Below are 26,007 nucleotides of genomic sequence, written 5' to 3'. Positions count from 1 at the left end.
GTTAACATTAAAGGCAAGCTCATTGTAATTTTTACTGTTCTGGTATTGTCCCTTCCCAAGCATGTGTGTGACACTCCAGGAAAAGGGAACATTTCCCACTCCCTGCAAGTGTTCAAGGCCAGGTTGGATGAGGCTTTGAGCAACAAGTACCCTTGGCCATGGCAGGGGGGTTGGAACTAGATGAACTTTAAGGTCCCTTCCAACCCAAACCATTCCATGATTCTACAAGATATTAGGCTGGGGAATGGGTCACCAGTACGTTCTTCTGGAAGAGCGCTATTCTGTTTAGAGGCTTCTGACATGGAAAAAAGAATATTTCAAAGCATCCCTTATCCAGACTTTCAAAATAAGAAGTAAATCTTCTTATTCTTCTTACTAAATTTCATTCCTTTTTACAGTAGGTTGTAAAACAAAATTTACAGCCAACTCAGGGTTGCAGCGGACTTTCTCTTGAGTGTCAGCCTTTAGCAGTAATCACAATGGTATTTGGTTTGTGGCTGAAAAAGTAGCAAGGTGCCAAACCACCTTGTTCTAATTAAACTTTCTGATGATACCTGATCTTTTAATAGACAGCACAGTTTGACTTCTCCAGTTGCTAGCACAGATGAAAAATCTCATCCTCACTGCTCGCCTGGCGGTCACAACTAACAGCAAAGGATGTGGCTTACTGAAGCCAATGAGAGATTCCCACAGAAGCCTAGCTCTGGCAACCAGGTATGCAAAGGCTGGAACTTCAGGCTGAGGCGCCCAAAACTTCTGTGGTACTGAAGCTGGTGAAACACATGTCCCAAAATGACATCACTTTCCTTAGTTTAGGTTAGAAGTCCCAAGCAGAGGATAGGGTCTACACTGGGAGGACTGATCTCTTACTCGCAATTTTCTTGTCTCCAGTTGACACTGAAGAATGTATTACAGAAGAATGACACAGAATATATTACTTAAATTGGTCAGGGTCCCTGACCAAGTAATAAAATTAATAAGGGTTCATTCATAGATAGGGGCTTACAATGTCTTTTCACCACTGCTGAAGACACGTTCAGCCCACCTTGCTGAGGAATGACTGCTGAAAATAGAAAAATTATTTGCAGAATGGGAAATACTTTGCCTACGGTCAGGTGATGAAACCCAGCCCCCAGCAGAGAAGAGAGCAGCACTGGACTTACAAAGAGATTGTCTGTTTTGCTAATTCCTAGCAAAATCGTAACAGCAATTCAATTTTAAAATATTATCTGTATACCAGCTCATCCTGGAGGTCATCTCTAAGCATGTGGAAGAAAGGAGGGTCAGCAGGAGGAGTCAGCATGGACTCACCGAGGGGAAATCATGCCTGACCAACCTAACAGCCTTCAATGACTGAATGACCGGCTGAGCAGACCGGGGAGAGTGGCGGACGGTGTCTACAATGACCTCAGCAAGGCTTCTGACACGGCCTCCCATGACATCCTCCTATGTAAAAGTCTGCACTAGATGAGTAGACAGTGGGGTGGATGGAGAACTGGCTGAATGGCAGAGCTCAGAGGGTTGTGGTCAGGGGCGCAGAGTCCACTGGAGGCCTGTAGCCAGTGGTGTTCCCCAGCGGGCAGCACTGGGTCCAGTCCTGTTCAACTTACTCATCTATGACCCGGATGAAGGGACAGAGCTGGAGAGCTGGGTGGAGAGGAACCTAGCGACGTTCAACAAAGGCACGTGCAGGGTCCTACACCCAGGGAGGAACAACCCCATTCACCAGTACAGGCTGGGGGCTGACCTGCTGGAAGGCAGCTCTGGGGAGAAGGACCTGGGAGTTCTGGTGGGCAGCACGTTGCCCATGAGCCAGCAGGGTGCCCTTGGGGCCAAGAAGGCCACTGGGATCCTGGGGGGCATTAGGAAGAACGTGGCCAGCAGGCTGAGGGAGCTCTGCTCTGGTGAGGCCACATCTGGAGTGCTGTGTCCAGTGCCGGGCTCCCCAGTTCAAGAGGGACAGGGAACTGATAGAGACAGGCTGGGAGATCTGGGCCTGTTTAGCCTGGAGAAGAGAAGACAGAGAGGGGATCTTATCAATGCATACAAACATCTTCAGGGTGAATGTCAAGGGGGCAGTGTCAGACTCTTTTCAGTGGTGCCCAGTGACAGGACAAGGGGCAATGGGCACAAACTGCAACACAGAAGTTCCATTTGAATATGAGGAAAAACTTCATTACTTTGAAGGTGACAGAGCACTGGAACAGGCTGCCCAGAGAGGCTGTGGAGTCTCCTCTGGAGACACTCAAAACCCACTTGGACATGATGGTGGAACCTGATCTAGGTGAGCCTGTTTTAGCAGGGAGCTGGGACTAGATGATCTCCAGAGGTCCTTTCCAACCCCAACCATTCTGTGATTCAGAGTCAGTTTTCTTTCTGGTTTCCTGGGGAAAGGGAGGGAAAAAGAGAATCTGGAATGGATTTTAGGATCTAAAGACTCTTCTGGTAGATGAGTAGGCAAGGGGAATCACTCCACTTCTCAAAGGAAAGGACCACATAAACAAGCTGCAAACATCTGATACAGAAGTATGTGGTGTCACAAGTTGCTCTGAGTTCCTGGAAAATGCATGTGACATCTGCAAGTAATGGATTTGTGTAGGCATAATAAGAACTGATTGCGCAAAGAATCATCGTGTAGGAGGTATGTGATGTCTCTAGGTGCAATGCAGTGGGAAGGCTTGTTACAAGATGTCCAATATCTGTATGCATTACAAGGCAACCCTATTTTTCTCCCTAAGGACACAACGTCTTCTGCAGGTCTGGGGTTTCTTCTCATCAAAACCGCTCCTACAGCACTGTGTTATGGACGGATGGACGCGCACAACCTGAGCAGTTAAGTAACACTGCTGAACAGCCGTACACATGCGTCGGCTGCTCTGAGTGCAGCAAGCAAGCCCTACAGCGCATTACTTCCACCACTGCAGCTGGTCTCATTCCCCTCTCCCCAAACCCATCCCTGCTTTCTCTTCTGCTTTGCTAGCGATGCATGGGTTCTATGACAAGGGACACATTAACAAAAAATCTCTGCAAGGCGATATAAATTACTGTTTTTCATTTCAAAAAGGCTCATTTTTGCTTTTTCCCACAAAGTTGCATGAAAATCTACCCATGGCATAATGACACAGGGCTTTTTATTGAATAAGGCCCTGTGTTGCCACAAAAGAAATGTACTGAATGTGACCTTTTCAGTACTTAGCACTGGCATTAATTTTATGAGAATTAAGGTTTTTCCTTAGAAAACTGCATGGGAAAGATTTTACAGCTCCTATCAGTAGATTGAGAGGAGGTGGCGCTCCACAACCTTTCAAGAACACACTGAGACCATAAGCACCACGCTTACCTCCTGGATTAAGCTCTCCAGGTGGCAAAACACACATACAGTGCCCAGGAAAGGCACCAAGTAGAAAGGGGCAGTGTAGTATTACACTATGAGCTAAGGAAAAATCAGACTGAGGTGGCAGAGAAGCTAGCCTGCAAAAAAAAAAAAAAAAAAAAAAATTTTTTCAGTATGCAATCAGATAGTCAGCCTATTTAAGATGTGAGCCAGCACCACTTCCTTTGAATCAGTAATGTCTTTTTATTTTGCATGAATATGAGAATCTAGCCCCTTGTTTAGGACAGCTGCAAGAACCTATGAGACAGTGCAATTTTAAAGATTTGCTCTGGAGTACAGGGGAGTAATGATGCAGGGGCACATCCTACCACAGAGTACCTTCTGATTTAAGAAGGCAAGAAACTCTGAATTCATTGCCACTGGAAAGGGAAACAAATAAGGGACTCCTCTGGTGAAGAAAACTAAATCAAGACAGGAGGAAGTGCTACCACCTCAGTACAGGCTGGCGATTACAAATAAAAAGAGTCTTGATTAGTGACAACTTGCAATAAGAAAGTAGAATGCCAACCTGAAAATCACTCAGGGAAGCAGCAGTTACCAAAATCCAGAAATCTTCAGTGAAACCATCAAGTAATGCATGTTTTTTGATGTAAATACTGGATTTTTTTAAAACATACCCTGTGAAATTCAGACATTTCTATTTTTTGATTAAAAAAAATCAAACATGCACTTTCAGTCTCCTCTCGGGCAACAGCAAGATGTTGACTAAGGTCCGTATGAACAAGGGGCAAATGGATTATGCAGCACCACTGGGAAAGTACCTGGAGGTCCAAGTACCCCCTTGCACTTCTGACTCCTCTTGGTCTTGTAAACCCTTTGAGCCTCCCCACAAGGTCCCATCTTTGATACGTCTCTTATGAGACACACATCATGTTATAGCACATTTAATGCACTACTGTATGTCCTACACTGTAACTGGCCTTGTCTGTGTGTTATAAGCACGCTGTCAAACCATGCAAAATTCCCGGTTTGTACAGGGTAATAACAATATTACGTAATTCTTGCTTTGTTCCAACCATCTACACAAAGAGGGTCCGGTCAGTCAATAAAACCAGCAGATCTGACGGTGATTCACATGTGGTGGTGGGTCCCTTGAGTGGCATTTACCAAATATATCATATCCTTGCTGCAGCACTGCCAGAGGAAAATCCCAAAACCACTGGAGTCAGTGGGATTCTTCCACTGATTTCAACTACAGCTAACACTTCCTCCTCGGTCGGAGACAGGAAAAGGTAACAACTTTGTGAAAAACTTGAACCAGACCAACCTGAAAGAGGAAAGCATCCCCAAGGGAGTTGCTGAGACAGAAGACAAAGTCCTTCTTGGGGTGTTCAGGAACTGCTTGCACTATGCTGTTTTCCACCCAGACAGCATGCTTTGGGATGCTGTTGTGGTCAATGCCAGATCTGCCATCAGTCTCATAAAAAAACAACGTACATCCTAAAAGAGAAATCGTATGTTAGCAAGCAACACATTTAAGCATAACGACCGCCCTGTATTATTCAGTGCTGATACTTGGGACTGTAAATCACCTGTAAAACTGTCACAGAGATGGAGGATTTGCCAGTGCCTGCTCAAATCTTCAGCACTAGCTGAAATCACTAGTGGAGAGCAGTTTTTAGCCCAATAAAGCGGTGGTTTCCACACCATAGGGGCACACCACCGACTGTATGGTACATCAAACCGTGCCCCAGAGGACCATTTTGTTCACCTTAGCATTCCTAAAAAGGAGCCAGCCACAGACACGAGCCGAAAAAGTCATGGGCAGTAAAACACAGCCCCAGATGAGAAGCGCCACTGTAAGTCCCGAAATGGGAGTCCTCCCCAGCCACCCTGTCCCACCAAGGGGACCACAAGGAAGACGCAGGTGTGAAAGTGTGTCTCCCCTGGCACTGCCGAGCAGACAGGCCCCCAGGCAAACCCCCACGGCCCTGCCTCAGCCTCCTGCAGCTGCTACAGCCCCTGCAAGGCAAAGATCAAGCGAGTTAAATTACTGGATGCAGATGAGTAACTGGAAGAAAAAGAGACTGGAATGAGCTGTGCTTTCTAAAAGACAAACATACAAAAAAGCCCCAACAAACAAACAAACAAAAGGCATAAACCATATTCTTATTCCACTATAATATTTCGGATCTGACTCATGGTGATACCACCAAAAACAAAAATGCGTTTTAGCTGGGGACAGCAAACAACCTGCTTGGGTTTACAAAATAATCCTTACAATTCTCAGAGAGAGGCGGGTAGCAAGTCTGCAATTTGGGAGACTCCAAAAAAAAGGGTCTCCTCTTCCATTTTCCCACATTATCTACAGTTGTTTTAAACTAAAACAGGCACATTGTTTCTCCGTCACTGGAACTAGCTCTCTCAGTGGCAAAGGTGCTACCCAGCCTCTCAGAGAAGTATTTGCAGCCAAACAATACCAGCTGTTAACTTCAAAGCCTCCTTTAAACACTAACATTATTAAGGCACAGCAATCTAAGGAGCAAACACTTCACTTCAGTTAAAGCACTTCAAAATAAAACTGCCTCCGTGCTCATCCTTCCCCTTTTTTCCTCCCAGATGGCCCTTTGTTTGCCTGCCCCTCACAGCAAGACCTTCCTGCCACATAGCCCCCCTCCCAGGAGATCAGCCCCCCCTGCCCCTGCCCCCTCCCTCCCTCCCCTTTCATTTCCCCAGTCTCTCTAACCACCCCAAGGAAGGGCTGGCACCTAACTTTGCTGTTGGTTTTAAAATACTGCTGCAAATTACAAAAAAAGAAAAAGAAAAAAAGGAGTGCTCTAAAAAAAGCACTCTGTGGGGAGGACAGGGCTTTAACTACACTGAGGTTTCTGGCAATCCCACCCACAGCAGAAGACACAGCTCTGCCTCCCCTGGCCCACAGAGAAGGCCGGTTGTGGGGGCGGAGAGCGAGGCCGGTCCCAAAATCCCGCAAGCGTCGCTTCCCGTTTTACTGCTGATGCAACCACATCAAGATTAATTAGAGGTCGCTTTAGGAGGCCAGGTCCTGAGTTTCACTGCTCCGTTAACGTTTATGGGCATTTATAAGCACTCAAACCCCAAACTGCAGCACGCTCCTAGCAGGAACTGCAAAAAATTGGGAGAAAAAAGGGTCTGCGGGGCAGCAGGGCGGCTGGGTGCTGAGAGCTGCCCATCACCAGATGGGTGACACAGCCAGAGCCAGCATCTCCCAGGTCACAAACCAGTCTCCGCAACCAAACCACGGCTTTCCGTCCACACTGCGAACGTGTTGCGGCTCGCTGGGTGTTGATACTCCTGAAGCACGTCTCAGAGAAGGAGAGGCCAATGGCACTAAGCAACAGGAGTTACAAGAGTTTTAACAGTTGGACTTGATGATCTCAAAGGTCTTTTCCATGATTATATGATTCTATAAGAGGAATGCGCACAAAGACAGAGCCCCTGTTTGAACACGTGCCAGCGTCATCACTAGCCAACTCCCACCGTCACGTGGCTGCAGCTGCACACAGGTATTTCGTTTGTCAGCCAGCCATAGACATGCTTCTTCAAGGAACCCAGTGCTCGGAGAAGCCACCCTAGGTGGTGCCAGCAGGCCTCCAGGCAGGGTATGAACCCCACTTCAGTGCAGCACAGACATGTGTCTCTGCCTACACGCATGCCATAATGTAAGCACACCAACCACCATCAAATAAAACCCCCCTCTGAAAAACATCAGGACCACTTCCTCGTGCTTTGGTTTAATTACACGGAAGCTCACAGTGGCTTTTAAAGCCTAGGCTACTGGTTTCTTCATCTGCAGCAATACACAAGCCAAAGGACACCACGGACACCCGTCTGGATAAACCCTTGCATGCTTGCTCTGTACCTTTGAGGGAAACCCAGTAGTGCTTCCATTTCCTGCGCGTGGCTGACTCCACTTTCTTGTTCTTCTTGTGCACCAGGAAATTTTTGACGGCCAGAGCACCAGCTTTGCGCACCGTGCCCTGGGCGGCTGTCAGGAGGATGTCGGACTGCCCTGGGGAGCTGAGGGTGCCGCTGCTCTGCTCGTCGCTGAGGGCAGAGCCAGCCTCCTCCAGGTTCTCGCTGTTGGTGGTGCTCATCTCAAGCTCCCGGCGGAAGTTCTCGTACACCCCTTGACGAAGCCCGTCACCTGTCGAGCTGCTCCCGCTGTCGCTGCCGATGAAAGCCCGACTGGCCGTGGGGGAGTAACTTGAGTTGGTAGCATTGGAGCGTCTAGAAAGGAGGTCGGTGTCGGTGGCTGCTCCCTCGATCCCACTGTCAGTGAACTCGCTCCCCTCGCCTGCATTGACATCCTATTTGCAAGAGAGACACAGCGTGAGATGAAGAGCCTGGCCCAGCCTGGCCTTCTAGAGAACACCGACAGAACCCGGAACACCCAGGTGGCACCACATTTCTTCACCCCCCCATTTTGTCTGGCACTGGAAATCACTCCTCTCTTTTTCTTCTGAAGACAAACAACTAGAAGAAAAGGTGGGATAGGCAGAACTTCCAGCACAGTTTAGGAAGGACCAGTCACACACACACACAATTTCAGGTTGTGCCTCTACAGCCTTAGCATTTTGGAATATAAGACACAGCATCATCTGTTTACATTAAGCTAACAGTGCTAAAGGTTTTGCAAAAGGAGAACATATGGTAGCAAAAACTAGCAGTGTCAAGAAAAGCAGCGATCAACCTACGCATTTTGAAAAGAAAACATTAATATTGTACATTCACACCTACAGTTGAAGACACATTTTAGACATCCTAAGATTGCGATTTACAAATTATATAACTAAAAAGGTACTTTTTTTTTTCCCTCCTAAGAGGTTAATGTATTTGAGGTTATTTCTGTATTGTGTCACTTCTACATCACAAACCCTAACGAGGGGCCACATGATATCCCTTGCCAAATCCCACAGTAATAGACCCTGACAAACCACTGCAGCAAAAGACCCTTCTTGGTCCCCAAGAGGTCACAGTTGAAGTATCATAAGAGACAAGAATATGGCTGGCTTGAGCAAGGCAGGAAATAACGTGACTGAATTCAAGTTTCGAAGTAGCTCAGGCTGCCCCCTGCAACAAGGCTGGTGCCCAGAGGGGGCTAACTGCTACCGCCCCAGCATCCAAAGGCACTTGTGGCGGTTTTTGAAGGAGGACAGTAAAGGACAAGCCCTGTAAGTGGTGACAAATATGTTAGATACTTGGGAGAAGAGGGAGCCAAGGACAAAGGTGCAAAGAGGTGAGAAATACGGCCAAAACAACGGATATTGCAGCCTCTACCTCCCTTGCAAGAGCAGCTGGTGCTTGACTTACGAGTCTTAAACAAAGTGAGGAAGTCTCTGAGAAGAGGTGGCAGAATGAAGTATTTCTTTTGAGAGAAAACAAGCTTCTAGGTGTTGGTTCAAGCACGAGTTTCCTGTGAAGGCAAGAGCAGCTCTGCAGAAACCGAGAAACCCTCTACCAAGCCCTGTTCGAAACCTTCCTCCTGTGGAGCAAGAACTGGATGAGGAAACCTTAGCGGGAGGGGAGGGGTGTTGCTGAATTTGACCAACTTTTAAGGCATTAATTCGTAACGGATGGGCCTGTTCTTCATAAATGCTACCTCTCAAGGGAGTCTTGGAGTCCAGCTGGAAGAATAAGCGCTTCCTTCCCTGCTCAATGAGCACAGTTATCCTAGTCAGTCTGGTTATTTAATGCAACACAGCGATAGACAAGCTGTTCTGGACAGGCCAATATTCCTCTACTCCCACTGCATGTGAATGAGCCGAGCAGGGCTTCCTGTAACTGCAGCCATCTACCCGCATAGAGCAGTTTTCCCAATGACATGTTTTTTCCTGCTGTTCCAATACATTTGGGTTTTGGAAGCCAATTATCTTCCAATTTCTTGCAGCTCTGCAAAGGAGGGATAGCTGGAGAGGGGAACTGCAGCTCTGCAAAGGAGGGATATCTGGAGAGGGGAACGGCTGCTGCTCAGAAACCAGTGTTTACAAAACACTGCCGTGAGCGAGCTTTGAGCAAGCTTTTGTGCAAGCTGGATGGTGCAACTTCTGATGACAGCACTCCATCTGAGACCCCATGCACCAGGGAGCCAGGACTGGCACGGCCACTCAGCGCTCATGCCCGAGGCACTGCCTCTCTGCCAGCGCAGCTACATCAGCATAAAACTGGAGCGCCAAAGAACTGAACCGGATCGCCCATGTTCACTGGGATAATTATTCCCATAGAATGATTGGGGTTGGCATTTGTTTCCTGGGCCCTTCTTCATCCATAATGTCTTTAAAGGGAAAAAGTGTGCCACTCACACAGCATAAACAAATGTGCATTCTGCAGTGAACACGACATACAAGCAACAAAAATTACTTGAGGTTTTGAGATATGTATTATATGGTTAATGATTTAATAAATATACAGTCTGTCTCATAATTATTTTATCCATGCTATACAAAAAGTACAGAGTTAATTCCAGAATTTCAGCTGATGTTACTTTTAGGAAGCACATCTCATGCTTTAACCAGAATTAATCGGTTTTTAAAAATGAAGAGCTACTATAACAGGTCACCAAACTGAGGGAGATGGGACGTGTAATTTTGCCAGTCAGAGTATGCATGAAACTTTCTTGGTGCTTTTTAGCAGATAGAGTATTTTTTCAAAAACAGAAGTGCACCCAGAGATGATGCACAGCGCTGCAATGCAGGCTCTCAAGGTCACTCGTGCACAGTGTGACACAGCCTTATTGTGTAACCTTGGTGAGACACAGCATTGATTGCCTCAGTTTCCCCTGTCCATAAATGCAGACTACACTCTGTAACTGATACATGGGCATAACGGTTTACTGTTTATAAAAAAATGCAAGGATGGAAAACTCGGAGTGAATGTTATATATGCTCATGAGCTTTAATTGCAGCACATTTTGAAAACATCTTTATAATCTTCACCACAGTGCAAGTGATAGGCTGGATGGGTCACAAGATCTTTTCAGCATAATGCTGCAGCCCTGCCCCTAATCTCCCTCTGCTCCCTGCACTCCCTTTTCCTCTCTTAAATATCCTGTATCAAAGACTTCTAACCAACTGATTCAAGCCCTTTGGTAGGAGGAGGGTCTGGGCATACAAAGGTCAGAACGGTTCAAAATCTATAGCCTGGTAATATTGTTCACACTCATGAATTATGAAACGTAGCATTGAGTGAGCTTAGCACTTTCGGAAGTCTGCTGTACGAGAAGATTGGTCTCAGGGTTAGTAGGGTTAAGAGCATTCATTGCACAGGTCTCTGACTTCTGAGCTCCTGCTGCAATGTCAGCTCGTTCTCATCGGAGGGTATGAAAAGCTCTCCAGAAGCAGCCAGCATCTGCTCTGGCTGTCTCACAGTGCTATAACCCGCATACCGAAGTGCATTCAATTAAGAGTTCAGCAGAAAGTACAGAGGTTTAGTATTGTGCTTCCACAGAAATGTTCCACGGCTGAAGGGGTAACAGTCCCAATCCAAGCAACAAACTGTAGCAGGGTTTGACGAACACATCACTGGAGGCACAGAACTACTCCTGCAAATTTTCAAATGACGATGCTGAAAATTAAGCATCCCAGCTCACACCATGAGCAGCATGGCTCTCCACCGATGAGATCAATGTGGATACACAGGCCTCTAGCTTTGGTGTCCAGCTACTGCCACCGCCACCACAGGCTGCTGCTCAGAAGGAACAGAAACATTGCATAACCTTGATGATAGCTATTTAAGAATTACTCATGTTTCTTGCTTAGGCTATCGGAGAGCCCCACGGGCAATAGCAATGTCTCTCTCCTCCAAGGAAGACTTATTACTGCTCTGGGTCCATAACGGACGTGCCACAAAGGCTTGCTAACGAAACAGACATTTTGCTCCTCAGCAGAAGGAGTTCCCAGGCAAAAGTTTCTGAAGCCAAGAGTGAACTACACAGCTCAGCCTTCTCTACTCACCCCTCTGACTCCTGCCCACCGTCCCTCAGCTCTCCATCATGATGCTGATGGCATGTGCCAGGCACACCGCAGAAGCTGGGAGACAGCTGAAGACTGCAGAATGCTCATTTCTGAAGCCTGCAGTTTTGGACGTTATACACACATTATCACAAAATCACCAGCACATTGCTCTGGATTTGCAATTCCTATCACCAAGGGACTCTGTTTTATTTCACGGGTTAAAAACCTCAAAAGTTTAATTCAGCTCTGTGTAAGGTTCAAGACACTGCATCTGATATTCTGCACCAGAGAACTTGTGTTTTGTATTTTCAGGCTGGCAAACAGCTGTCTCCACACAAAGGAATATTTTTTGCCCCGAGAGACCATCCCAGGAACCAAACGCAAGATTGGAACTAAAATCTGTGCTGCCCCGCTTAGCCTTCCCACTGGTGTTTACCTAGCTTCAGGCCTGGGAGGACAAGAGGGCAAAGCAAGAGGGAGGTGGAAATCATTAAATTGGTCACACCAAGGAGAAAGCGTGTAGTAAAGAAAAGAAAGCGTACTTCCTCCAAGAAGTCGTGGGAATAGCAGCTCTTGGCATTTTGCAGACACAATAGGTCTTAGACCATAGGGACAACAAGTCGAATAAACAGGGGGCTTTGTCGCTTTGATTGAAGATTTGCTCCGTGGAAAGCAGGGAGAAATTCACATAAAGACGACTGGCTGAAGAAGGGAACTAGACAGGCTCTAGCAACTGTGCTGCACGCTGTGCCTTGATGGGGAGGCGGTAAGCAGTAGCACAGCATCCACCAGGATCTGGGATCCCTGCCACTGCTGAAGATGACAGAGGAGCAGCACCGTTTCTTACACTGACAGTGTTACCATATCCGTTGTAAATGCCCAGGGTTTATGAAAGGACGTTCAGCAGACAGTAATGGAGGGAAAGGTGGAATGCCCGACACCAGAGAGGTATGCCACAGAATGAGAAACCAGCTGAATGATGGGCTGAATGGTGCCCTTGCTGCCAACAGGAACGCAGTGAGGCCCTGCAAGCAGGCCACGTGCCGGGGCTGTTACAACAGCCCTAATGGCATTGGAGTGTAATGAAGTGGAACTATCACTGCCCCACCAAATGCAGACAACAATTTAACTGATGAACCAACTGGGTAAAATATTAGTGAAAGTATTAGCAACCTATTTAGCTGTATGTTTTTTCCTCACATGAACACTGGGTTTCATGCAAAGCAAGACAGCAGGGAATAAAACTGTAATGCAGGCTACATTAAGCTAATGCAGTTCGTGCTGTAGCTTTTGCATACTCACATGATACTCATACTTCTATGTGTCTACTGCAGCCACATTTGTTAAAAAAATCTTTCTAGATTTAGAAGATACACAGAAAAAACCTTCTGCCTTAGAAAAAAATGTTTACCTCCAGCTAGCAAAAATCAAGTAAAAAGTTTTGGGGCAGGTTCCAAGTGTCTACGAACAGAAGTGTCCCCTTGTTGAACATGTTTGGTACTGGCCTCCACTAGCAAGAGACCACTGGATCGGATAAGCCTGACCCAACTCTCCAGCTCACGACTGGACACATTCAGAGCGCTTGCAATAACGATGCACTTACCAAACTTCCCACCAGCAGCCCAGTTACAGGCACTATTAAAATGGCTTCGTGAATCACTTTCTCGTGCTTGACTGGCAGCAGTGATTCATGGGCACTTCAGGCACATGGGACTGATTTAGAAGGAAAACTCTTACTTCCCTAACATAAACAGTTCCTTATGTGGTTAATACTTCTTTCTAAATTACCCATTAGATTTAAAATTACTTGTTAGGCTTTTAACTGAGTAGGTTTTTTTCTCAGAAGGGGGTCCCTCCAAGAGAACACATATCCTCTGTTCCCCATCCTTTTTAGCAACAGAGCAATAAGGTATTCACATTCAGCAACAGCCTGAAATTGCACATAACCTGTCTGGTTGCTAGTTAGAGAAGCACCACAGAATACATTTAAAATAGATGGGTACGCAGCCTGATGGTTTGCATGCTTTTATGTGCCTGGTGTCTCTTTGAAGCTCCTGCGTAGAAAAAGATTGGCCTGATAAGTCGTTTTCCTTTCTTTTCAGCACTGACTCTACCATCATGGATGGTGAAGGTAGTCTGTTAAGGTACTACTTGCTTCAAATCAAAATGAAACCCTTTCTCCAGAGTAACTTGAGCACCTGGTAATGAACGCATTAGAAGATTTATCTGTCTTGAAAAGAGTCAAAATATTCCAATAAGCAAAGATAAATCATAAACTGCAAGTGAAACCCAACTGGGAGAAATGGTTTTAAAGTTGCAATGGAGAAAACAAAAGCAACTCCATAGCTCATTCTGTCTGGAAGGAATACAGTTTTGAAGACTGTTAAAAATGTACAGAATTGTGTCCATGTAACTCACTGCAAAGTCAGAGGGATTATAATAATGACATGAAGGAGATCTGCTGCCGCAGCAACAAACAAAACCCCCTCAACCAGATGCTAAATATGAATGAAGGTTTTGAAGATATCTACAAACCCGTGTACAACAGCACAGTATCAAACGAGAACTAGCCCGGACGCACCAGACTGGCAACAGGCTTTGGAGAACCAAATTTTCAGCCACAAACCAACATGGGCCAACTGCAGTTCTCTGTTGGATTGGTTGGGTCTTGTTTACACCTCCTAGGAGCGCTCCCAAGTCGAGTGAGTTACAAGCCAACTGCAATTTGTATGTGGATACCAGACTGAGATGCTGGGTTTGTGACCTTTGGGAATTCAAAGCCATCAGATACTGATATGTACAAGCAGCTTTGGTTCCTACTTCTGTGCACTCACTGCACTGGTGCAACAGTTCTTCAGATATCTGAAAGAATCCAAATTAAAAAACAGCAACAAACCCTTATATGTGTTATTAAAGCTGCTCGGAGTAGTTTAATAAGCAAGCAAGTTTTGGCCATGGTTCTCTGAAATCAAATTTACTTCCGACAAAAAAGGTACTAGCCCAGACCTCTAGGTATTCCTCCTAGCAGTAAGCTTCACTCTTATTACAAAAGGATGAATCAGTCACAGGTTTCTGGGCAATAAACCCTGGGAAAAGTCTTAAGGCATGGATTTCAATGGGGTTTGGTTCCAAGATTCCTTTGTGAACTTGTCCTGGTGAATGCTGTAGAGTGTAATTTGGCACCTTGGAAAGACAGCAAGGTGTCGGATGCTAGGCACCCAGAAGATACTCGAATATGGAAAGGAGATGCACATCCACTTAGCTCCTGCAGGACAGGCAGGCAGCAAACACCAATGTATCAAGCATCCATCGATCCCATTTCCTTTGCAGGCAACTCTGGGTGATATATGTGGCTGTTACCTCAGTATTACACTTGGCTCCTTTGCTCCATGTCAAGCTGTCACATTAGCTTAGGGACTCTAACATGGGGGTTGGGAACACTTTCGGTTCACTGACTCCCCAGACATTTTCCAGCTAATAGGTGGGTCCCACCAGAAAGATCATCTCTGTAGACCACCATGCTTCCCCAAGGAGCCTGGGTTTCTTACCTGACTTAGATGCCTTAAAGGCAGATTATGGAACCAGAGGGACTCCTGCAGCAGTCAGAAAAGTACAACCAATCAGCTGTGAGATAGAAAATGCGGAAAATGAAACTGTCTCCCATAAAGCTGCAGGGAAATACATGGGACAGCTTTACTCTCCTCTCCAAGGTACTGTGTGGAGATCTTCACTGACTCAGGACAGTTGTGGCATCAGTTTATGACCTGTCCGTGTTCGGAAAGTTAGGTTTGCGTCCCTAAGAGCTAAAGTATTGGGTAAAGGGAAGGGGAAGGATGTTTTGATTTTGCTTTTTAATAACAGGAGAGAAATCCAAGCCTGCGAGAGAGCACACAAAGAACAGGGCCTTCAGCAGGAAACAGCGGGAAGCACTGCCATGGGACCTGAGCATACCGGCTCTTCCCTGGCTTTAGCACTGACTTTTAAAGGGTGCTAAAGTATATAATACCATGCATGATAATCAACCCATAATCCAGTAAAGCCTCTTGCAGTGTGGTCCCTACACGCAGCTTCTGACACCTGCGCAGATCTGGGTTGGACGCCTGCTTTCCATCCCCACCAGTGGGAGGAAGTCTCAGTTCTTCAGTGCTGCAGCATTTAATCCCTCTGTTCCCAAACGATATGCTGAGGACCCCCCAAAACTTACCTTGCTTTCATCCCAGTGGACCACCCGGCTGAAGAAAGTTTCTAGTGGGATTGAGCTAACCATAAACTAACACAAGCAGCCTAACTGTGCTTGAATTAAACAAATGGCAACATGCCTAACCAAAATCCTCGAAGTAAAATACAGGGTTAGGTTACTTTATGTTCGCTCATGCCAAGAAGAGGCAATTCTTCCTGAGAAATGTAATAGAGGGGGCAGAAGTGGGGAAGACGGATAGCTGCTAGAACAGCAGCTTGAAATCAAAATTCAACATCTGGGGAGGTATTCACCTGAACAATCAGCTAACTTAAGGAAGCAGGGAAATGTCTGCTGTCTGGGATGAGGGCTAGTCACAGGATCACATGCTGAACCTCTCTGAAAAGAAAACGTTTGAATAGAGCACTTAATTGGAAAGGATCACTGCTGCAAATTGCATCCATCTAAGTAAGCACAGCCCAGCAAACAAGCAGCTGGGGCAACCTGTCTGTGATTTTTAAGTGAAAAGCACTTGAAACCAAAAACACACAGTGTATGTAGCTTTACAGGGAATACAATTATTGCCAATGGTACAAGCACTTCAAATGTATAAATGACAAAGTCCTACTGTTTAAGAAAAACATGCCTGAATAGAGCTAGATCAGATATCAGGACTGCTGATTTGCTTTCCATTGGCTTCAGACCAAGAGCAAAGGAAGAAAAACAAATTAAGATCTTCAAAAGAGTATCAAAATATTTGCTAGCAAAGACCAAAACCCGTATTTTCACATGCTCCTTTCCCTAACAATATTAGGGCACAGTTCTGTGCTCTGAAGAGGGTGACTGCTATTTGCTTTAAAATATCCTGAATAGCCAATATCTGATCTGATCTCATCCATCTAGGAAGGGCAGCCTGGTGACAGAGCAGGGAAGAACTCTGAGTGTGGGTCCCTCTGTTCAAACTTTCCTCCAGGCTCACAATGAATCTGCTTCCAGTTAGCCAGGCTATAAACAGCTTATTTGGTCTAGCCATTAAATGGGTCTGGTCATACAGACCCACTGAGAGCTGCCACGCTGGCAGCCAGCAGGACCCAAGATGTGGATTCCCAAACAGTTTACACTGGTGCAAGCTTGGGCTGCCACCAAAACGAGTGGTTACCCCTTCCCCTCCAGCTCATTTCCACCTCTTCCTTTAACTTTGTGCCCTGTGGCGAGCAGCTGTAAACAGAGATGTTTGGTTTTAATAGACTTGTTTGCCTGGAGGCTCAGCAAAGTGACCAGCTGACCAGTGCTCTTTGGGGGGATTCAGCTGCCAGAGTCACCCAAGCCAAACCCTCCGACTCGAGGATCTCCAGCTTTTGGAGGTTTGGAGCACAGTTCAGGCTGTATCCGAGACCCTGGCAACAGCCTCTGTCTGAAAGGCACTCCAGGACTATGTGAACAGGGGCTCCGATCAGCGAGGTGCACACCAGTAACAACTTGTAGGCACTTACTAAACTGTATGTCATTAATTATAATTTAATGATACACGACTTTGTATTTCTTTCCTTGATTCCATCTGGACTCAAACGACTAAGATTAAAGGTCTAGGTCGATCTGGTTAAGAATCATACTTGGGTTGAAAATAGCTGTGTTTTCCAGACTACAGACAGAGATGTACAGAATTACTTTTAACAGGAGCAGAGCTTTAGCTGCTGAAGATGCTCTGCCTGGAAAAACAATGACTGAGGAGGGCTACAAGAGCAGGCTCTAAGGTCACAAGCGTTATGCAGAGAGTGAACAGGATGCAGTGGAAGCCAGAAGCAGAAAATTATTTCAGAAAAGAGAATTCATGGGGGACAGGTCAACCCAATAGTCTTGGATGCATTCCTCACTCAGGAAGACTCAAATCGCTAATCTTCTGGGATGGCAAGAATGCCCTAAAGGAAAGTTCACCATGTACTCTCCCAGTTTCTTTCTTTTTCTCTTTTCCTCAGCACCTGGTATTTGCGGAACAAGGTACTGGACTATATGGTGCTCTCATGTGACTAATCCGGTGAGGTCCTTTTACATTTGAGGTTATATCCTCTATGCCACAAAACCATTTACGACAAAGTTTTACGCAACTTAAAAACAAGTATCGGTTCTCTGGAGTTTAGCCATCCTACAGAGCATAATGAAACACTATAACCTGTTATAAAATTCCCTGAGATGGTAAAAAAATAGTATCAACCAGAAAGATATTCTAATTTTAGACTGGTTTCTCTGTACGTCCTGATCTAATTCCCATGAAAACAAACTTGGTTTCATCTCCTGCATATTCTGCAAGATTTTTTTAATAGGGTTTTATTATTTTTTTTTAAGGCTAGAGATCCTGAATTCCTCCAGGCTACCTACAGAGGCCTAAAAATAGTAACAAACTCGAAAATTGGACAAAAGGGGATTTAACACGCCAAGGACATAGTCTGTGGCTGGCGCTGAAGGAGGTGCGGTTTCCAAGCCAGGCAGGAAGCTTGTTCACTCAGTTTCACAACAAACACTGGACTGGACATGGCAAAACCCCTTTGCTTTCCCTGCAGAGTTGAGGGACATCTTCCTGCTACTCCTTCTCAAAAGTTATGTAAAAAACCTGGACGGCACTACTGTAACACTAACACAGGCACTGAGCTTTCCCAAGGAAATCACAAACTGTGCTACAAAGCTCAGAGAGGAACAAGCCACCCTCCTCGTATGTCAGTGCTTAACCATGCAGAAATGCTTTGGCCACCATGTCTCCTTGGATTTTAAGGCACACAGGAGTCACACCATGCTCTACATACTGCTTGTCAAACACCACCGCTCCCCTACAGAAGACAGTGCATGCATAGCTTCACACCTACTAGGAACTAATCCTAACATTTTTTCCCCACAAAACAAATACCAGCACTGGAAGGCCATGGAGGTCTCTGGCTTCAATGGCCACTGCCATCATCACCGCGACCATCACAAAACCTAGAGGGGGAGGAGCGGGATCTGTAGAGCTGGAGCCAGCATCAGGTAGGGCTGGCTCACGGCCATCTGCAGCAGACACCCATAAACAGACACACTGCTGGCACCATGGCTTGGCAAGCAGATTTTGCCTCGTGACCAGAACATCTTCTGTACACGCCGGACATCTTCACGCAACTGCCCTCGTAACGGAGTTTGAAATGTCAAAAGAGGCTCATGCCCTACGCAAGGCTGTATCCACCCCCATTTGATGGTCTAAAGAAAAAAGCAGCCAGAAATTATCCACAATGGGGAACATGGAATAAGGAAGTGGCAAGATGGGCTTGGTAGTGGCACAAAACTGTATCTCGAAGTTTCTGTTCCCCAGTTCCCCTCCTGAATCTTCAGTTAGGGTTTGTAACAGCTGGTGAGCATGTGGTTACAATTGTCTCTGAACATCCACCAGGAGAAGGAGAAGGAGGAGGAGGAGGGGGGAGTCACCCGCAGGCAGATGTTTAGCTGCAAGCAGGGCACAACAGGGCCATTTCATCAAATGTGGATCCCAGCAGGCAGGTTGTAGGATCCTGGGGACCTCACAACCCACAGTCAGAACAAGATGTATCCAACCAGAGCTTGTCTCCCTTAAGCAAAAATGGGTGAAAATGTCAGCCAATTAAGCTTTTTCCACCTACATCACACCAGCTCCAAAAGCCAAACATGATCCCAGCAGAACTCTCCAGGAAGCCTCGCTTCAGCAGATCTGAACCCCTAATGTTAAAATGTTAAAAAAAACAGAACTGCTGCGTGGGTGCCCCCAAGCCACCCTGTGAATATTAATTGCTTGAATGTAATTGTCTCTCCGGTATTAAAAAGCTCTCCTTCTCAATTAGTGGAAAGTGACTCCCACAGTTCAACTGAAGGTTTAAATTTGGAAGGGAGAGATTTTCTTTTCTTTTCTTTTTTTCTTTAATGTAAACCCCATACTTGTAAAGAACCCATGGATAAGGCACTACAACACAACATGTACAGCTGTAATTCTGGCACCTCCTTTCTGTGATACATTCAGGGCCATGTTTTTCCAGTAGCAGTGGTCAGCACATCACAAAAATTAAAGCTACTGACAACTTCAATAAATTCAGCCCAGACAGAAAATAGGATGACACACATGCACGTCGCTGGACGTGCATGGAACAGTGGCTGGATTCAGGAATCAAACACAAGGGCACAAGTCCATTGCTGTGGTCTCAGACTTACCCTGCGCTTGGTGCCTTCGGCTTCCAAGGACCTCTTTAGGAACTAGACTAGTCAAAAGATACCTACAAGTGACCATTAAGACCTTCCAGCGCTACTAGCACCAGGGCAGGTGTGACTGAAAAAAACATGCAAATACCCCAGCCAAGAGTTTCCAAAAACTAGCAAATACAAACCCAAATTCTTGTGAGGATGGGCGACAGTGATCTGGGCAGAAACCTCCCTTCTGGCTGTGAGGCTCAGTTAGGTGACTGGCCTGGAGGCCAACTGTGTCCGACGCCATATTACACTTGGCCCTGGGTCACCTTTGTGTGGTGGCCCTGTGACCCTAAGACATAACTATTATTTTGTGGGATCAGGATGGGGGGAGGCAGTCCAAAAGGCTGGAAAAAATATGAAACCTCTGCCTCAGTCCATTACATTGTTTTTGCAGCGTGAAATGTTTTCCAGCATGAGGACACACACGGCAGGCTCTGGGACAACACTCAAAGTGGTCATCAACAGTATGAAGCCCACTGAGAAAGTGTTGGAAGACTGGGAAGGGCAGAGGGAAATCAAATGCCCCAAACCAAGCCCAGGTACTGACTGGCACAGACCAACGCAGTGCCAAGGAGCACGTTAACAGCAAAGCAGTAAGGCCATCGGCTCTACCTCTCAGCTCCCACCACCTCAAGTAAGGGTAACCGTCAGGCTCTACTTCACGGGTGTCGAGTAAAGACGAGCAAAGTGTTGAGAGACTGTCGGACTGGGGACTTGGTACAGAGACAGGTTGGTAGCTTCCCTCCTCTCACCCCTAAGCCACCTAATCGGGTTCACCAAGGAACTAGTCCTTGTACTTTGTGTGCAAATTTGGACCTCCTTTTCGCTGTCTATCAAACATGTAATGAGAGTCATTTCCCTGCGCTTGCTAAGGGTAAGCTTGGGCTAACATGACTTCATTGCTGACAAGTATCTTATACTTACTGTATGCTGCTAGGATTAAAGACTTGGAAGGAATTTTGACCTTTCCAAAGCTTTAATTTTGTTGAATTCATACCTGGTAATAATCACTGCTGAGACTCCTTATAGCCACTGTCTCCAAGCTCAGGAGATACATCTAGTGAAACCAGCCCCACAAAGTGATTTCCCTGGGTATGGCTGTGGCGTCACAAAATGCTACTTGAATTCGTGACTTTCACTAAATGGCTCAGAGGAATCTTCTTAATGCCAAGATAGGCACCAAGAAGAAAAACAAATGCTTTGCTGTTCACCAGCGACACTGTTTTTCTTAAATACACTTGAAAGAGGGCTGGAGGCAGCAGTTGCACCTAACAATCTCCATGAAAGCCGTTAACGTTCAAGGCTGCCAAATAACATCCTTTTTTTTGTTTGCTGTTGTTATCCTCTTGCTTTTTATCCTGTACTGCCTTGATGGAGGACCAAAAGGTTCTTGCGTTCACACTGTAAAAATGCCTCTGAAAATAAAGAGCTGATTCTGAAGTACAAAGCTGCTGTTGTGGGACACTGCAGCATCTGTTTTAGCATGCCACTTTTATATTTAGAAGCAGCGTATCTCCACAGATCAAGCACAGCCGGCAAATCACTCAGCAACTCCTTCCCACCAGCTCTCACAAGTCGGTGCCAGCCGACAGGGGGGCACACGCTCCTCTCACCCTCCACCAGCCCTCCACACCTCCGCAGCCCTGCACCTCCTCTGCGGCACGCTGCAACCTGCCTGACTCACGCTGCCCAGCCTGGTATCTCTAACGCTGGTGTCCTGCCAACAGCTCAGCTCAGCAGCAGGACATGAGCCCGACGGCCTCCGACCTTGATGCAACGTGCTGCTTTTTTCTTTTTCTGGGTCACGCAGCGCAGTGGGTACACTCTGCATGGCATATGTAAGAAAACCCATGCGATAAAATCGGGGGAGCTGCTGAAGCACGCAAACTGGTGCACAGCTCTGACCATCGCACTGTTCTGTCTGTGTCCCCCGGCCATGTTTCTGAGCCAGTGCCCACAGCTAGAAAACAGTGCAGTGAAAAGCACCACAGCTAGCCTCTTCCATTAGGCAACTGGACCACTGCTCTGAGAAGGTCCAGCAGGCCAGCCAAAGGAACTTAAAATGAGCACAACACGCCTGCAATGTGTGTGCAGCACGAGGCTTGTGAAGGTGTGTAGGATTTGTAGCTTCTTTTCCCTCCTCTCTAAGAATAGTCTGCCACTTAAATGTAAGCAGAATTGCTGTTTGCAGCACAAGGCGGTGCTGTGTAACTCGATCTTGGCACCGCCGAGAAAAGCAGGGCAAAACATAATAAAGATGCAACAGCAGCCGTCAAAGCAAAGGTCACAGGACTGGTGTTTCAAGCGCAGGAGGGGCACCAGCTAGAAAAGCTCATCTTGGCTCTGCGCTGTCTATTAAAAGGATGAGGGGTGAAGGGTATGATGCCCTCCCTGGCTAGGAGAAGCAGCATCTTTCCCATACATCTTCACCCCCATGGTTTTCCAGTTTACGGCAGGTGAGCACCTCAACTTGCAGGACCAGCAGTCTCCTGTGAGGGGACAGCACTGTTTCTGGGTGGCATTTTGCACAGATGTGGACATCAGCTAATTAGAAGAGTGAAATTTCAGCCCAGTGAGTGTTCACAGCGGAGGGGAGGGGAAACACTCATTTCTTCTTTGCCTCCAGCAACAAAAGCAAGCCAAGGAGTGCTTGCATGGGTGCAAGCAGCGGAGGGTGACAGGGCAGGGAGGGCAGAGAGGGCAGACACAACCAATGTGTGCGAGCTCCCAAGTGGAGTGATTGGTTTTGGCAGCTCCCCTGGAAAAAAAAGCACTGTCAGCACGGCAAAACACGCAGGAAAATCTTTAGCTGGCAAAAGCAGTTTTATCTTTTCCAGAGGCAGTGAAGAATGGAATGGAAAAGGCCCAGAGCTGCAGATAAGGAAGGGAGCAGTGATGGGATCAAGCCAGCTCTGGAGACTGGTTAGTTCAGCTCTCTCCTGCATACAGCACTCTTCTTGGAAAGTGGGTGTTGAAGGAAAACAGAGCCTGGAAGAACCTGGAATATTTTTATCTACTGACACAGCTTAGCAAATGCCACATGCTTCTGTTTTACAGAGAAGGAAAGTGCCTTACCTGAGTAGTTTTCGCCCTTCTGCCTTGCATGCTGTTACTATGGCTAATTTGTGGGTTGGTGGCCCCTTCGGAAAGGCAGTGGGATTTCCTACAGGGCAGCGTGTTGTAATTACTGTAGGAAGGTGCATCCTCAGTGGTAACTGATACCATCTTATGGCTGCCAATATCTGGGATGTCAGACACTAAATTCCGGCAGTACCCTCCAAAGGCATTTCGCGGGCCTCCATTGACAGTGGCATTCGTGGTTTTGGGGGAATACAAGTCGCTCATGGAGTTGGCACGCTGGCAGGCAACCAGCGGCTGGGGGCTACCACTGGCCTCCGTCCCCAGGGTGGCCTCAGCATCCTTCTCCTCGGCCAAGCCCAGGATTTCCTCGTTGCTCGTTAAATGCTCCTGGCTGAGGTCGGAAAGTGAAAATTCCAGGCTGTCCTCACGCCAGATGTCGGCTGATTTCGAGCGCTTCTTCTTGAAGCTGGCCGTCTCCATGAAGTTTGTCCCGTTGGCCGCGTATCGATGTGACCTGCCGTCACCCTCTGCCAGGAAGGGCGGCTCGTCCCCATAGAGCCGGCTCTCCTCCGAGTCAGGCATGCTCTGGACGGAGGCGGCGGTGAGGACAGTGCTGCTGTCCACACTGGGGGTGACGGAGGAGTCGGTGTGATAGGAAACGGGCCGCAGGCCCATGTCCACACGGTCCACCCAGATGGGGCTTCCAAAGTCCTCTAGGTTGGCCTCCTGGGCGAAGGGCTCCAGGCCATTCTCTGCCAGGGACTGGGGGATGCTGGGGGTGCTGCTGGAGCGGGTGCTCACTTCTGAGTTACGGTGGATGATTTTTCCAGAAGAAGCATGCCGTGTCCGGCGAGAGGCTTTATTGGAGAGGCGAAGCGAGCGGGAAGTGTGCTTGCGGCCCAGGCTGGTGTGCTTGTCTCCATAGAAGGCATGCTCCACACTCTGGCTCTCCGCGTTTCCCATGGTGTCACGGTCTGCAAGGGGAGAGAGTGGGGACTGTTAAAGGCAGCAATCAAACATGCAGGCAAGAAGACACATGGACTCCCCAGTGTACCCAAAAGGGCTTTTTTTTCCTTTTCTTAATGAACCTGTCCAGAAACCTACACCACAGCTTCCACCGGGTCTCACAGGACATGCTGTAACAGCAGCAACTAATCCCACAGAATTCATTAAGTGAGCCAATGACCATACCAGCAAACTTACAAATACAGCTCAGTTAAAGCAGTATGTAGGAAAAAGCCAGACAATAGCTGTGTAAACGAAGAGTGTAGAAGAGGGAAGGATTGCACCTCGATGCTTGGTGTGAATGAAGCCAGTTCACCACCGAAGTGTACTGGCAGCCTGTGCGCTGCAGACGTTTGCTTGACTCTTAGCATTAGCTTCATAGTTCCAGCCAACACCACAAACTCAAAAAATCAGCAGCTATTGTTGATCTGCATGTAACAAGATGCCAAAAAGTAGATGGATGTATACCTTTATCTGAGATTGCACTTCTTTTTTTTTTTTTTTTGCTAGGAACTGCGAGTTCAAGCACCAAATAGCAAAGTACAAATTCAACTGTTCGGCAGCGGGCTAATGACAGGTTTGATTTCTGGAACAAAAAAGCAGTGCAACATTAAGCAGGTACAGAGAGCCCCACGCAAGAAAGCTGTATTATGAAAAATCAATTAGCATGAGTGACTCAGACTATACAAAAATAACCTTTCCTTCCTACTCACTGTGAAGCAGATAGCTAGATCTAAGCGCTTTGATCTAGCAAAGGGAAAACCGAGCTGGAACGCGGGGACTGGGTTTCTGTCTCCATCTCCATACCTAGCCTCCTGCATTATTCAGCTGTGCATGCCCCACCATGAAAAAGGTTTCCCATCCAGAAGGTGGGAGTGATGACCTGGATTCAGCCTTGGAAAACACTCTGAGATCTGTGATTTCACTCAACAAATGTCAGAAATATTTTATCAGTAGTATTGGCCAAAGAGCAAGAAGACAAAGGAGAAAAGTAAATGTTAAAGAACATGGTGATTCAAAAGTAAATAGGAGATCCTGAATTACACACAAGACAATTATATATAGATAAATAGTTCATAAATATTGAACAGAAATTCCAAGAAAAAACTTCCTTGTTCTGAGGTATTTCTATTAGTCTTGGCTGAAAAAGAAAGCTGCCCTGACAGTAAAATAATCTGGAGTTTTTAATTTCTTGGGGCAACTTCCTCCCATTTGAAGGGATGCGCCAATGGGTATTGAGCCAGATGTTGGCAGAATTAATGTGATCGTGTATTCTCCCTCGCTACCTAAACACACACTATCGCTCCTGTGCAGAACTGAATTAGCCCTACATAAATTACACAGAAAGCAAGGAACTGATTGTGCTAAACACAGGCACAGAGCTTCTGCTGTAGGCTGCCCTGGGCGCGTAGGGTAGAACTGAACTTCTGCAGTGATACTTCCGACCACAATCAGAGGACTGCACTTGCTACTCTTCTACCCAGCTAAGTAGGTTGTGTCTGAGGCTAAAATTCTGTTCAGTGCTGGAGCAACAGGCACCTCCATAAATATCTGGACATTTCTGCATCCAAAATAAATATAATCGCATGTGAAGTAAACTATACCAGGAAATACCCTGCATCTACTGAAATCAACAGCAGAACTCCAATTGACTGTCATGAGACTTGGTTATCATGCATTGTTTAGAAACATAAATGCACAGAAGAGAGGGAAGTTTTAATAAAATTTAAAAAAAGACAGCATTATAAATGCCTAGACAGGGTTTATTATTCCTTAAAAGCTACAGCTCTTTGATACAGACTGAACTGAAAAACAAATGTCAGCTACCTTTTGCATCTAAAACATTTTAAAACACAAAATGTGCACTTTGTCTTCCACACCGCTGTGTAAAACCAGACCTCAACGCTGCTCATCTTGCAAAAGAAATCCTCTCAGGGTAATGCTTTTTGCTGCTTTGATTCTGAGTTTCTTGCTAACCACACCTGCATTCGACAGCATTTCCACATCTGCAAAGCCCATCAGAGCATGCAGCCATTCGTCCCCAGCCTCCAGTCATGCAGCCATCACTTCAGTACCTATCTAAGGAGAAAGAACAGTTTTAAAAGTCCTCTTGAAACCCTGAATGATGGAAGAGTTCTTTACCTTCAGGAAATGCTACTGAAGGGCAGAAACATCCCCAACAC

At 46.6% G+C, this 26,007-nt stretch overlaps 1 protein-coding gene across 10 annotated transcripts in view; it reads right to left on the bottom strand.

Moving 5' to 3' along the window:
• The window catches only part of TIAM1 (TIAM Rac1 associated GEF 1), a 180,826-nt gene that overhangs the window by 66,719 nt on the left and 88,100 nt on the right, over window positions 1-26,007 (bottom strand). For all 10 annotated transcript variants that reach the window (XR_013926210.1, XM_080376532.1, XM_080376533.1 and 7 more), the window contains 3 exons: window positions 22,814-23,793; window positions 7,236-7,683; window positions 4,662-4,834 (listed from right to left, as the gene is read on the bottom strand). Coding sequence is in view for 9 of the 10 variants with exons in the window: in XM_080376530.1 (XP_080232656.1) it covers window positions 4,662-4,834; window positions 7,236-7,683; window positions 22,814-23,793 (1,601 nt within the window). In the remaining variant the exon portion in view is untranslated. The remainder of the gene's footprint in view (window positions 1-4,661; window positions 4,835-7,235; window positions 7,684-22,813; window positions 23,794-26,007) is intronic.

This window comes from Falco punctatus (genome assembly GCF_963210335.1).
Source record: "Falco punctatus genome assembly, chromosome: 2".
Classification (NCBI taxonomy): domain Eukaryota; kingdom Metazoa; phylum Chordata; class Aves; order Falconiformes; family Falconidae; genus Falco; species Falco punctatus.
The sequence above is the reverse complement of the archived record's forward strand: the minus strand, read 5'-3'. Positions and strand labels throughout refer to the sequence as shown.